The sequence below is a fragment of the Sapajus apella genome, unplaced genomic scaffold (assembly GCF_009761245.1).
Source record: "Sapajus apella isolate SASKATOON/1434 unplaced genomic scaffold, GSC_monkey_1.0 scaffold56, whole genome shotgun sequence".
Taxonomy (NCBI): Eukaryota; Metazoa; Chordata; class Mammalia; order Primates; family Cebidae; genus Sapajus; species Sapajus apella.
Window position 1 is genome coordinate 2380431 of NW_022436996.1, and position 14594 is coordinate 2395024.

The window sequence follows — 14594 nt, forward strand, 5'->3', positions numbered from 1 at the left end:
TGAAGCTTGTTTTGGTAGGAGTACATCTTGTTTAAAGATTGCTTCCTAGGCTAAATGAGATGGTACTTTATTATAATTATAATTAGATACGTATTCCCTTTATCAAAGTAAAGTTTTATTAATGTGAATAGCTGAGAAACTGCTGCCATCATCATCATTACCATGCGTGACCGATGCTGTGTACTCTTCTGGTGTCTGAGTTTTTACCTCTTTAAAAAAGCTATTTTATTGTATGTTTTCACTAATCATCTACCTTTAAAAAATATTTTGGTATATTATTGTCTTTCAGTTTCATCATTTGTCCTGGGTAGAAGTGACTACAGAAGAGCTACTTTTGAGATCTCCTGTTTTCATGACAATGTTTATATTTAGTTTTTTATTATCTCTCTAAGCTGCTTTTGTAGATGCTACCTGTAGTAGATGATGGCATCATATTGGAGTGAGGATGAGAGTTCAGTTCAAAGGTCAACTGATAATGTAAATTGAGTATAGTTAAAGTTATTCTTGAAATCACCCATAAAATCCTTAAATCACCCTTAAAATATGAGGTACATAATTTTGCATCTATAATCCCATAGACGATTGTTATTATTTCTTCTAATTCTTTGTAGTTTAAATTTTATATGGCCCCCAAGTAGCTCTCTCCTTTCTTTCTTGAAGAATGTTGACACTCCCTTTATCCCTCATTTGACTGACACCTGAATGATGTGATTTATTTATCCGTGGTCAGAAAAATCTCACCATTCATGTATTTTTTCCAGTAAATATTATTATATTATAAATATATTTTTATAAATATTTTATAAATATTTTTAACTGGACCTGGCCATGTACTCATTTAGTAGAATGACTAACTTATATTTAAGTAAAAAGACTTTTAAAAAAATGTGTATAGGTGATTTTAAGTAACTTCGATGCATATATCATTCTACTGTATTTTCTGCTTTGCCCTTTTACTCTAGAAGCCTATAAGTATTAAACTCAGATTAACAATTTTTTATGGAAGGAAATTATTATTCATTTATATAATACTAATATTAAGTATTAATATATAGTGCACTATATATTAAGTGCATATAAGACATTGTTCTAGGCACTGGGATTATAGGGGTGAAACAAACTTCCTATTCTTACAGAACCTACATTCTAGTGGGGAAAACAGAAAAAAAAATTCAGGTTATGTGTGCTATGAAGAGTCATAATTAGTATAGAAGGCCATAGAAGGTCCGACTGTTTTAGGTAGGGGAGTCAGAGTTTCCTCTCCAAGGAGATGGCATTTGCACAGAGACCCGAATGAAGAGAGGGGACGGGCATTTCCTCCGGAGGGCGGCAGCAGAGCAGGATCGGATGTTCTCGGCATCTTTTTCATTATGACCCTTGCTTCCTGTGATCAGTTACTGCCATCCTGTCTCAGTAGCGTATGCAGTCAGCCATCCTCCCCGTGGAAGTAGCACAAGAGCTTAATTTTTAACGTAAGCATGAGTTCCATCGAATATGCAAAGGGCATTCATCATTCTGACCTCATTACTCATCACTTGCAGGTGACTGTGGTGTGTATGTGAAGTAAGTTAGGGCTGGCTTGAGGTTGTCCCAATAGATAATAGTTACATATTTTAAACTAGGATTTATTCATTAGATCATCTCACATAACGGAAGTGAGAATGTACATAGAATTTGATCGAACTTGTGCTTTACTTGTAACACACTGAATATGTCTTACCCGATTTCATTAAGGGCTATTTTATTTATTTTTAACAGGAATCACTAGATTTGATCTACTTGGAGACTTTGGAAGGTTTAATTGGCTGGGAAATTTCTATATTGTATTATCCTACAATTTGCTTTTTGCTATTGTGACAACATTGTGTCTGGTCCGGAAATTCACCTCTGCAGTTCGAGAAGAACTTTTCAAGGCCCTAGGTAATCCTGAGGTTCATGGGTATTTTTTCCTCTTTCTACTAAATAATAATTTTGACATTTGAGTTAATATTACATCTTCAGCTATTTAGTTTCCTAAATTTGTAAAACCTTACAGGTCAGATTATTGATCCATTACTTGCTATGATTTTGTGCAAAATTACTTCAGTAGGCCTTAGCTTCTTTATCTGTAATATAGTGATAACAGCATCTTCCTTTTAGGATTTCTGTGAAGATCAACTGAAATAATTCTTGTAAGGTCCTTCCCATAGTGCCTGGCACATCATAAGAACTCAGTAAATCTTAGCCCCTTTATTGTGACGGTGGTGGTCATGCTGGTGGTGAGGTCGATGTGGCTTATTTTTTGCTAACAGTACCTTTTAGTTAAAGCTTTTTTTTGAGGCTTTGGATTTTACAAGTATTTGGCTGACCCGCAATTCTGTTCAGTAAGCCAAATAATAATTCAAGATGAAAATATTAGCATTCTTGGCATTGATATAATAGAAGAGGAGGGATTTACTATTGTGTGTTCCACGAGTCACCCATATTGTAATGGTGTTAAAAACTCTAACAGGTTTATTAAAGGGCACAAATGTAACCCATGAATATATTTTTATGCTTATTTCCACATTAGTGCTAAACATATTTCAAGTTTTATACTTTAAGAATATCAGGGGCTCACGCTTGTAATCCCAGCACTTTGGGAGGCCGAGACGGGTGGATCACGAGGTCAAGAGATCGAGACCATTCTGGTCAACATGGTGAAACCCCATCTCTACCAAAAATACAAAAATTAGCTGGGCATGGTGGCGCACGCCTGTAGTCCCAGCTACTCGGGAGGCTGAGGCAGGAGAATTGCTTGAACCCAGGAGGCGGAGGTTGCGGTGAGCCGAGATCGCGCCATTGCACTCCAGCCTGGGTAACAAGAGCGAGACCCCGTTTCAAAAAAAAAAAAAAAAAAAATATCAGGACAGTGTAAATTATCTTGGTTTGGGGGTGTGTAATTTTATGACAGAAGAAGGGAAGGGCAGTGAATTTTGTAGAAAAGTTTTTAAAAATCCTGACATTAGTGCATTTACCTGAGTTGACATCATTTGAATGCTTATGACTCCATATTGGGGCTTTTAGCTATTACAAAAGGCCACATATTGATGGATTCATTAAGGTCCAATTTTCAAGTAACTGAAAATATATGAGCAGCAATAAAGCATTTCACACCACCAGGCCTTTCCAGCCTTGATGTTTGAGCGGGTGACCTTTGGGAGGCAGAAAGGATTTCAGAAGAGCTCTCCATATGCGTTTTACTTTGAATATGCCTGGGACCGGGTGGCTCATGAAACACTGGCCTGACAGGAAAAAGCCATCGCTTGTTTCAGCTGATGCACCAGATAATGTATACAGTTTAATGCTTAGGGTTAATAAAACTGGTCCGACTTGAAGTAGAAATCAAACAGGCCTTTCTCTCAGATGCCTAGCATTAAAACTGAATTTTTAAGCCTGTTGTAATATCAGCAAGATTAGTCAGCTGTGGTCTCAGATAAATTTCCACTTTCCATTCACTAAATGAGACGGTTGCAAATGAACTGCCTTAAGTTTAGCTTTTGAATTAGGTATTCTGGACATCATTTGGCTAAGAAAGCCTTTATTAAAGTAATAAAAGATAACCTGATATAAAAGGCCTTATATGTATGTCAGTTCATTGACCATAGGAGACAGTAGAATCAGCAAGAGTTGTATAAAACTACCTAATAGATTTACTTTTCTTCCCAAATGCTCTTCGGTATTCTTTGGGGTGCTCTAAGGGACAATTTACACGTAGAAAAAGAGTCTTATGAAGTATATGTAATGTTTGAATGACCTGAGATCTTAAGAAGGATTTCACTGATTGTAAAGTAACTGTCCCCTTTATTTCCTTTTCTCATCTTTTTGTTGGTAGTTTTTCCCCCTCTGCTGCTCTGCCCATTAATAATAATAGTATCCATTTCAGAGATAACGAGCACATAGTAAATACTAGCGATTTACCTGTGGTGATGGTGGTGATGACGGGATTGTTTCTGGAGTTGTCTGTAGAAGAAAGACATCGGAGTTTTTTAGAATGCATAATATATGCGACACTCAAGTTTGAGATGTGAACTCCGTCTGTCCGGAAAGGGTGACTTCATTTCAGCTCAGTCAGTGAATACCTCACTGATCCTCTGTGTTCACTCAGTCCCGTTTCTGACAAGCTTGATTTTAGCACACTTCCTCAACTTCAACAGCTGTGTCTTCCTATTGTCATTCCTGGGACCACAACCATTTTTTGTGTTGGATTGATTTCCTTTTTTTTTCTTCCCATTCAAACATAGAGTGGCTCAATTTTACCTTTCTTTCATTAAGATATGCAAGTGAAAGTTTAAAATTTGGGGTGCTTGGCTGGGCGCGGTGGCTCATGCCTGTAATCCCAGCACTTTGGGAGGCCGAGGCAAGTGGATCACGAGGTCAAGAGATCGAGACCATCCTGGTCAACATGGTGAAACCCCATCTCTACTAAAACTACAAAACATTAGCTGGGCATGGTGGCGCGTGCCTGTAGTCCCAGCTACTCAGGAGGCTGGGGCAGGGGAATTGCCTGAACCCAGGAGGCGGAGGTTGCGGTGAGCCGAGATCACGCCATTGCACTCCAGCCTGGGTAACATGAGTGAAACTCCGTCTCAAAAAAAAAAAAAAAAGTTTGGGGTGCTGTGTTTATGAGTGATGTAAAACTGTCTAACAGGTCAATCACCATGTGAAATTTTAGGGAGAAACATCTTTTCGAAGTAAGCTGTTGAGATGCCAAAAAGGTCTGCGCTTCCTGAAAAGTATTTTCTCAGAATCTGTCCTGTAGAAGTGCAAGCCACATCATGATCATTTGGTCAGTAACAGACCACTTGCCTATATGCCAGTGGCCCCAGAAGATTATAATGGAGCTGAACAATTTCTGTCCCCTAATGACCCGCTAGCTGTTGTAGTGTCATGGCACAATGTAACCTTTTCTAGGTTTAGATATTTTTAGATGCCCAAATATTTACCATTGTGCCACAGTTGCCTACAGTATGCAGCACGGTAACATGCTGTCTGGTTTGTAACTTAGGAGCAATAGGCCATGCCACGCAGCCAGGCATGTCATGGGCTGTGCCATCAGGGTATGTGTAGATGCTCTCTCTGACAGTACACAATGACAAAATTGCCTGATGACCCATTTCTCAGAATGTATTCCTGTTGTTCAGCAACACCTGACCATGTTCCTGTCTGTCATTGTATTTTATTTTTATTAAAGTGCTTGAAGCCCCAGTGCCACACAGCTCTTACATTTTCTTCTGCCTTTTCTCCCTGTGAGTGTGCAGTGTTGGTCTGCATATCAGGTATATTATGTAAATAGTTGTTATATGATAGAGCGAGAAATCAGTGTAACTTTAAAAGATAGTGATAATTTTTTATTCTGTGAAATACTTTTGGGTAGTGAGATATTTATGTTCCATTTATTCTTTTGTCATTTCTTTCTTTTTTGGTAATGTTTTCCATTCTTTTCTTTTTAATTACATATGAATATTTTGGTGTGGCTTTCCCTACATTTTCCTGCATGTGTGTGTGTGTTATTTTACTTTATTTAAAATTTTTTTTGACAGAGGGTTTCATTCTGTCACCCAGGCTGGAGTGCAGTGGTGTGATCACGTCTCACTGCAGTTATAACCTGTTGGGCTCAAACGATTCTCCCACCTTGGCCTCCCAAAGTGCAGGGATTATAGGCATGAGCCACTGTGACCAGCTAATTTTTCTGTTTTTCATGAAGGTGGGGTTTCACTATGTTGCCCATGCCTGTCTGAAACCCCTCAGCTCAAATGATCCTTCCACCTTGGCCTCCTAAAGTGCTGGGATTACAGGTGTGAGCCACCCCACCTAGCCTGTGTGTATATACAGTATTTAAAAATGAAAGTGGGAACATATCTGTCTTGGGTTAGGTTCCCAGAGAAGCACACTTTAGCTGGGAATATGCTTGCCAGGAAGAGGTTTATTAGCCGGCTTGGGGAAAGGAAGGAGGAAGGGGCTGTGCAGAGAGAGAACTGTGCTCTGATGCAGTCACTCTAGAAGCCTCTGCTGGCCCTCGGGGACGCTGTGGCTACAGTGAGCCTTCAGAGCTCCACTGAACTGAGAAGAGGGGGCAGACTTTTACGACCCTCTTGTGCTATCCTGGAAGCAGCAGGACTTCCCGCCCTGCAGCTGTCTTCGGCTTAGGCCATCCCCAAAGGGAGGTTGCCAGTAGGGAGAAGAAATCTTTCATTCCTCAGGGGGATCTGGGCAGCACCTCACAGCTTCCCAAATCCAACTTAGCTTTGCCAGTCTCCTCCTCTCCCTACCCTCACCCTTCCCCAGCCACTCAGCAATCTATCATTTCTCACCATTTTCTTAATTTTTGCAGGGCTTCATAAACTTCACTTATCAAATACTTCAAGGGATTCAGAAACAGCCAAGCCTTCTGTAAATGGGCATCAGAAAGCACTGTGAGACACACAGCTGGCGTCTTCTGCAACCAAGAGACTCGCGAACTCCAGACTCATGACATTCCTGTCCCGTGTAGAAGCATTTCCACTTCGACCTTGGCTCCTCTTCAGAACCTAGGCCTATCTGTGCCATTTTTTTTTCATAATCTACGAAGAACTTGGCCATGGCTGGTCTTTTTTAAATTTCACTTTCTGATAGACCCTGTAGTTTCCAGTTAAACGCAGATTCCTTAGAGACATACAGAACAGCACATTCTTCTGTAGACATTTGCTCATATTGGTAAATACGGTCATCCCTATGAAAACACTGTTTTCACCTGATATGACAATGTTAGAAAAGGCAAACTCCGGGACTTTCTAAAGATTTCCTTAAATCCCATTATATACTTTATTCAGAATGTAGACGCCTACCCGAAAGGCATCCTTGGTACTAAGTGAAGGTTCTTCAGAAAATACATTTTTCAAATGCAGTAGGAACTGCTTGTAGATATCATTATTGCAGTGTGTGTGTTGGAATGGTAATGGTGGCAATTATGTTTTTTATTTCCTTAAAAGCAAAAGGCATAGTTTCTGATTTCTGTTACAGAATGATATTGATCAGACTTTGAGCCAAGGGGAAAATACTAAATTCTTTTAAACCTAGAGCCTTAGAGAGCCACAGGAATATCTTCTGTTGTACAGTCTAATAAGCTATGGTAGGGAGTGTCATGTAATCATAGTTGAATGACAGTTTATGTATATAATTCAGTATTACCTCTGATAACATAGTTGCCAGTGTTTAATACACTTGTAACTTGGATTTTTGCCTTATAGGCTATATGTATACTCAATTTTTTAAAGCATTTTTTCAAAGATCACTTGATTCCCCATGCTTCTGTAATGCTTATGGAAACTACAAATGCCGGGTGGTAGAAACGCCTTCTCTCCTCATAGTCCTCAGGCTTGGTTACTTTTGCATATGCCTTTTGAAGCCTCCAAGTTTTTCCAGTTAACATCCAAAGTTCACAGCATCAGCATTCATGGTGGAAGAATAGTTTTGCCGTAAACATGATCAGTCAGTTATTAAATTGTACATAATTATTGGGATGCTTTCTTGGCTATGTCTACTGAATAAAAACTATGAACTTACACTCTGTGTTAACCATCCGCTAGGACAGAATACCGAAAACTGTGCATGCAAAATAGAAGATGGGCCCATTGGCACACAATTCATAGTTATGCAATCTATAGAAATACGTTGACATGCACTATGTGTATGAAATACATTGTCTGTGTTCAGACAAAAGGATTTTTTTCAAATTGTTAAATGTAAAGGTTTTCTGGGAGAAATTTTTGAAAAACAAGCTGTGTCTATTTGACATCAGAAATTTCCACTTAAACCAAAATAAGAAACTTTGATCTGTATATTTATAAACCTCATTGAGTACATACACTTCCCCTCATTTATCCCTCTGCATTTCCTTCTGAGCTTCACATTTATCTAAAATGCAGCTTGGTTTTAAAATAAAAGAACATTCATTTTGTGATTCTAAACAATGTTCAGTAAATACCACCAGTGTAGTACTGGTGAATTTCTCAGCATAAGATCGACATACCTAGAAAGTTAATAAAATTCAGCTCTTTTCCAATTTCATTGATAGTTATGCTTATTGGAGCATTAATTGCAGGGTCTAACTTTTAGTGAAACTTGGAATCCATACTTTGAGCAGACCAAGTCAAGGGAAGAACAGAAAGAAACTCAGGAGTAGAGTAATACCACTTTTAACTACCCAGTGTCAGGGCACGTCCAAAGAGCTCCCAGATACTTGTAAAATGTCTGAACATTTTTAAGTGAAATATTAAACTTTTCAATGTCTATTGCAACTCTTTGTTCATTTGGAAGTTTCTTTCCATCCGAGGACCAGTTTGGGGTTTGTAAACCTAGTACAATGAATTATCAAGTTTTACACTTACTGGATGCGTCCTCACTGCTGTGGAAGCAAAGGATGCACGTCAGGGGTAGAAGGGCAGTTTCGAACCTGGGGACTCAGATGCCTTTTAGAACACATACAGACTGTTACAGACACGGACTGCTCCATAATCACAGCTCCTCGAGGCGCTTGCTAGTCATATGCACAGGCATCTGCCTCTTGAGAGACTCACTCCAAATGCAGGTGCTTCCATTGGGCGTAGGTTGGAGGCTGCTCTATATGACAAACTCCAGAAATGGATGGCAGGATAAGGAGGGCAAACACTGCGTCCTGGGAAGGACAGTCGCCCTGGGGTCTTCATTCTCCTACAGTTCCTGTGCACCAGTGAAAGGAAGTAGATGGACCCTGGAAGGCCAGAGCTCCAAATGCTCAGAATCATTCACTCTGGAACTACAATTTCGTTTCTAACTGGACGGGGTGCACCAGTGACTGCATTAAATCAAGCAGTCGTTTTATTCTCTTTCCTTCAGTCTCTTCAAGGGCATTAGGCACTATGGTCCCAGAGCTTCTTGGGGAAGCTTTGCAATTTATTATTGATTGGTTCTGCAATACCTAAATAAATTGTTTTACAATTATGTTTTCTGATTATAACATTTGTATTAATTTTTACTGATTTTCCAAGATACTTCTTAGATTTACTATTTATGTAGCTTTGTGTACATTCTCTGTAAAAACAGACCTCTAAGACACTTCACGTGAAAATTGTACACATCATCATACACTAATGTTAGCCCCTTACATTGCTACACTCAGGTGCTGCTGAGTTGAGATGGATGGAGCCTCTCGCGTTTTGCTCTCAGGCGCATTAAAGGCACACCTGTGCCTGCTCTGGGCAGCAGCATGGCCTCCCACACTCTGCTGGATGCCTGTGGCCCTCTCGGCAGCCTCAGTGATGACCTCATCTGCCAGGGAAACAGGTTTTCATCATTTATACACCCTTACTTGTTTGGTTGGTAGCACGTTATTTAATGCGTAAAGGTAGAATTCTTACAAGTTTGTTTAAAAAATGTGAACATAGATACAGCACTGACTTTTTAAACTTGAAAAAACTGGTATAATGTTAATTTTTTAAAATAACATTTGGACATACTAGTTATTTTTGTTTACAGATTGTCTTGTTTACAAATTGTTAGCCTTTGCTTCTATGAGATACTTTCAGTGTGACTTTTAAAATGTCTTAGAAATTAAAGTTTTACAAAAAGTGATTTCATATTTGGTTTATAAGCATGTCTGTGTGGGGTTTGCTGTTTTGTTTTTTCCATCTTAAATACCGTCATGGCTAAAACTGAAGGGTATTTATAGGCTACTTCCACTTCAGTTTTATAGAGGGCAGTAATTATTCTGATGAATGCTGAATTAAGGAAGAAATGGACATTTTCTTTCTCTGTTGTGGAGTTATTGGGAGATCAATTTCTTATAACCCGAAATGTAGCATCAGTAATTGAGATCATGTATTTTATTTAATTATTTGAATTATTTAGACTTGTTTGATTTCTCTAATTTTTTTCCATAAAAGGACTGAGCAGCACCTACTTGTGGTTTGGGCAGCTTCACCCAGAGCTCTTGGAGGAATAAATGCTGTTAGCACCTGGTGAATTCGCTGGCAGGCAGAAGCATATGCACCAGTGGCTTTCAAGTTTTTGACGACAGTAAGAAATAACCCATTACACACACACACACACACACACACACACACACACACACACACACCCTCTTTCTCTGTCTCTCTCAGATACATATAAGCAAAAATTTAACAAGGCAGTACCTGTTTTTCCTATGTATGCATGCTGGCATCTTCTGTTTTATTGTTATTTTTAAAAATATTAGACACATACCACTAAGCTATTTTCTGACCTCCTAATAGATGGCGAACTTCAGTTTGAAAAGCATACCTTTAGAATGTGGTTTGAAAGAAGAAATAATACAAAGACCTTTTTGGAGTTTTTTTCTTTTTTTGGCTTTTGAATATTGTTTAGGTAAAAATTATTGCTACAAATACCACTGAAGCAAAAGTACTGTGTATGCAGATTACTTGTTGTAGTGTAGAAAATGTAGTATCAGTAGAAATTCCTAAAACTCACAAATACAGATTAAAAAATTTCCAGACTTGTGACTGATCCATATGTCTTGAAAGAGTATTAGGCAATAAACTTCCCTTTTCAAAGAGAAATTATTTAACTTCCAATTCTGTGTTCTTTAATTAGGAACAGTTTTTTTCAAGGGTAAATATGATCAAATAGAAACTTCAGACAAAACCTCATTATTCTCAGATATGACTTTGGTGTTCTGCTGTAACTTCTAAAGGTGCTCCAGAAGTCAAGTTCATGGGCGTGGATTGTGAACAGCAGGGTGGCCCTGTGTGAGTGGCTGTGGAGGACAGAGTGACGTAGAAGAATCTGAGTGAGTGTGAGGAGCGGGGAGTCATGTGGGCTATGAATCTGCGAACGGAAGTTTGATCAGTTACTGGAACCATTTTACGGCTGTTGTAACGTCTTCTCCTTTCCTTTGAAAAGCTGTTATGAATGAATGGTGCCACCTGCAAACCCTGACCCGAGAACCAAGTGTATGTGATGCTGCCGTAGCTTTTGGTACTGACTCTGCAGCTTTTCTTTATAGTATCTCGAAGTCATCGCAGTTCTTCTGTGTGGACTCCACAGCAGAGTTAGAGGATGAAATGGCAAGTGGATGTTGTCTTCCTCCTCCCCGTTCACTTCCTCCCCACTGCCTTGCTTTGCTTCAGTCTCAAGATGATTCACCTTTTCTTTTCTTTTTGTCTTGACTGTGGAATCTCATCAGAGACTTCGAAGTGGGCATGGTGAGAGGGGCCTGGGGTGTGGTGCAGGGGCAAGTGCTCTGTCCTCCCATAGTCGCCCTCAGGACTGCCTTGTGAAGTGGAAAATGCACAGCTGCATTTGACAGATAAGGAGCGCCACTCAGAAAGCTGCAGACGTTTGCAGGCAATGGTGGGCAGATGAACTGGCCAGTACAATCACAGTCCCATTTTTTTTAGGTTTTAAACCTTTGTTTTAGGTTTTCAGTTTCTTTTTCATTCATGTACCTTACGATTATATTACTTGGTTTATAAAGATTCATGACAGGTATACTCATTCTAGATATAACCTTTGTTGTTAACAAATGCCTCCAGTCCCACAGTTCTGTAAGAATTCTCTGTCTAGACTTGGTACTGATTTAATGATTTTCCCTGACACACAACATGCTGAGCTCCTGATGAAGTGGATTTAAAGGCATAAAGGGATGTGTGAGAAGGCTCGAGAAGTGGCTGCATCTTGCAAGGGGACTATCAGACAGGTGGGTTCCAGCCTGTTGAGGGAGGAATGGCCACATTCCATAGGGACTGCTTTAGCGGGCCGGGAAGCCGCAGTGAGAGCTGCAGGCCAGGCTCCCTGTCTCCAAGTCCTCCCATGAATTCATGGGTCAGTGCCCCCATTTTCATAGAAGAGACCTGACGAGGCTGTGGTGTGATTGTATAAAAGCTTGCATTGTTTCATTACTTGACCTGACAATGTGTCATTATCTCCAAATTGTTCAGAGAAGCAGCTGCTTCATTCAGGTCCGTTTTATCATTCTGTGGTTGCAACATGGTCTCCTGAGCCAGCGATGGGCGTGCCACTCCATGGCCACTTTTTAGTAAGAAAATTACCTGATTTTCTGTTAACTGCCACAAGATGCTCCGTACCACCCCTCAGTTCTTACGGGGTTTTCACCACCCTCATCCTCAGTGAAGTTGGATGACCATTCCTGCCTCATCCCACCGATTTTCCTGAGTATCTGTTGCCTACAACTAATACTCATTCCTGCATCAACAAAATACTGCACTTGGTTGCAAAGAATAGAAGTGGACTCTGCCAACATAAACAGGAAAGGTGTTTCCGGGAGTGTATGGGATGGCTCACGGATATGGAGAAAGCCCAGGAAGAGGTGTTGGGCACAGCCCTAGGCACGACCTTTCCTGGGCTCTTCCCATCACTGAGTGATCCGCGTGGGACTTTCTGTCCAGATCCAGAGTTTGAGGTTGCGGAATTGGACTGCCTAGCCTCTGACACCTGCCGTGCTCTGCCTGTCACAGTATGGGGAGAGAAATGTCAGCTTGTGGAAAATTGAGGTTCAGTGATTCAGTTTCCCTCTGCTATCTTACGATAAAAGTGCTCGCTCATTGTTTAAAGCATTCTCCAAACTAGTCTCCACATTTTGTGATGGTATATGTCACTAAAAAGTGTTAAAGTGCCCAGTCGGTGCCGCACCCCACCCTGCAGCCGTGGCCGCCTACAAGCTGGTGCTGACGGGCACGGCGAGAGCGCATAACCTGGAGAACCACTTCAGTGGCTGGTGCGCCGCCGACCTGAGCCCGGCGGGCCACAAGGAGGCGAAGCGCGGCGGGCAGGTGCTGTGAGATGCTGGCTGTGAGTTTGACATCTGCTTCACCTCAGTGCAGAAGAGAGCGATCCGGACCCTCTGGACAGTGCTGGGTGCCATGGATCAGATGTGGCTGCCAGCAGTGAGGACTTGGCGCCTCCGTGAGTGGCACTGTGGGGGGTCTAACCGGTCTCAATAAAGCAGAAACTGCTGCAAAGCATGGTGAGGCCCAGGTGAAGATCTGGAGGCGCTCCTGTTATGTCCCATCACCTCTGATGGAGCCCGACCATCCTTTCTACAGCAACATCAGTGAGGATCGCAGGTATGCAGACCTCACAGAAGATCAGCCACCCTCCTGTGAGAGTCTGAAGGCCACAATTGCTAGAGCTCTGCCCTTCTGGAATGAAGCAATAGTTCCCCAGATCAAGGAGGGGAAATGGGTACTGATTGCAGCCCATGGCAACAGCCTCTGGGGCATTGTCAAGCGTCTGGAGGGTCTCTCTGAAGAGGTTATCATGGAGCTGAACCTGCCAACCAGTATTCCAATTGTCTATGAATTAGACAAGAACTTGAAACCCATCAAGCCCATGCAGTTCCTGGGGGATGAGGAGACCGTGTGTAAAGCCATGGAAGCTGTGGCTGCCCAGGAGAAGGCTAAGAAGTGAAGGCCAGTGGGCAGGCTACTGTCCCCAGGAGCACCCTCCCTGCCTGTTGCACCCCTCTACCCCTCCCTCCTGCACATGTCACGCTGACCACATCTGTAGACATCTTGAGTTGTAGCTGTAGATGGGGACTGGTGGCTCCCATTTTCATTTTAGCCAGTTTGTCTCCTGTACCCACTCCCTTCACACATTCTAGTCAGAATTGCACTTCTAGGGCACAGGTTCTCAGTCCAAGCTGTAGAAAGGCTCCCCTTATCCAAGAGAGTTGAAAGGTAGTGATGGGCTTTTGCAAGTGCTTTGTTTACTAAGGACTTGAAGGGAGGAACACACTAAGTCGTGACCAATGAAGAGAAGCAAGAGGGCCTGCCTGCCCCCAGGAGCCAGTGCTCTGCTCGTTGGCAGTCAGGCCACTGCCTGGGGGCTCTAGTCATTCCAGCGGCAGATGAATGTAACCTGCATGGTGCTGTGACAGCTGTCTCCTCCCTGACCCCAGGGAAGCTGGCTCCAGAGGGTTGCGATGAATCCTGAATTTAGTTTAGGTGTTACGTTTACTTTTATATAAAAAAAGAAAGTATAGTATATATAAATAATGCAAAACAATAATCCTTTTGGGGTTTCTTGTGGCGGTTGAAATAGTACCACATATGGTCATCAGAAAATAAGCCATTCCTCATACCAATATGGGATCAGCTCCTTGACCTCTGAGGGGCAGGAGTGCTTCCTGCTGTGTGTTTCCGAGTCCCCCCACACCTTGTTTTGTGGCAGTGAAATGCCTCTTGGTCCTGTCCAAGTGTCGCACTGATTTCTGAATCACGTTCTAGTTGCTTGGCTCTGCCGCATGGGTCTGGTGTTCCTTTGAGCATAACTGTACTAAATCCTTTCTGCAGATCAGTATAATAAAGCAGTGATGTGCAATAAAAAAATGTTAGAGCGCATCCCAATATATGCATATTTACTCATAAATTGTACATGCCTATGTAGTTTTATGTGTAAATCACAAAACATATCAGAGTACTTTTTCTAAGTGATGAGGTGATGGAAATTTTCCTGTTTCTTCACACATTAGATGGCGGGTTCTTCTGAGCCTGTGCCGTGTGTGCACCTGGCTGGCTTTTTCCTCTGGGGCTCACCCTGCTGTTTCCTTCCCCTCGTAG

At 41.6% G+C, this 14594-nt stretch overlaps 1 protein-coding gene and 1 pseudogene across 6 annotated transcripts in view; both read left to right on the forward strand.

Moving 5' to 3' along the window:
• LMBR1 (limb development membrane protein 1) overlaps positions 1–9609 on the forward strand; it is a 201578-nt gene extending 191969 nt beyond the window's left edge. For all 5 annotated transcript variants that reach the window (XM_032244888.1, XM_032244893.1, XM_032244891.1 and 2 more), the window contains 2 exons: positions 1759–1920; positions 6353–9609. In XM_032244888.1, the coding sequence (XP_032100779.1) occupies positions 1759–1920; positions 6353–6438 (248 nt within the window). In that variant the 3' untranslated portion in view covers positions 6439–9609. The remainder of the gene's footprint in view (positions 1–1758; positions 1921–6352) is intronic.
• Positions 9610–10387: 778 nt separating this feature from the next.
• Positions 10388–13741, forward strand: LOC116527793 (annotated as a pseudogene). Its single transcript, XR_004258736.1, has one exon. The product of XR_004258736.1 is annotated as a phosphoglycerate mutase 1-like (transcript).
• Positions 13742–14594: the final 853 nt, after the last annotated feature.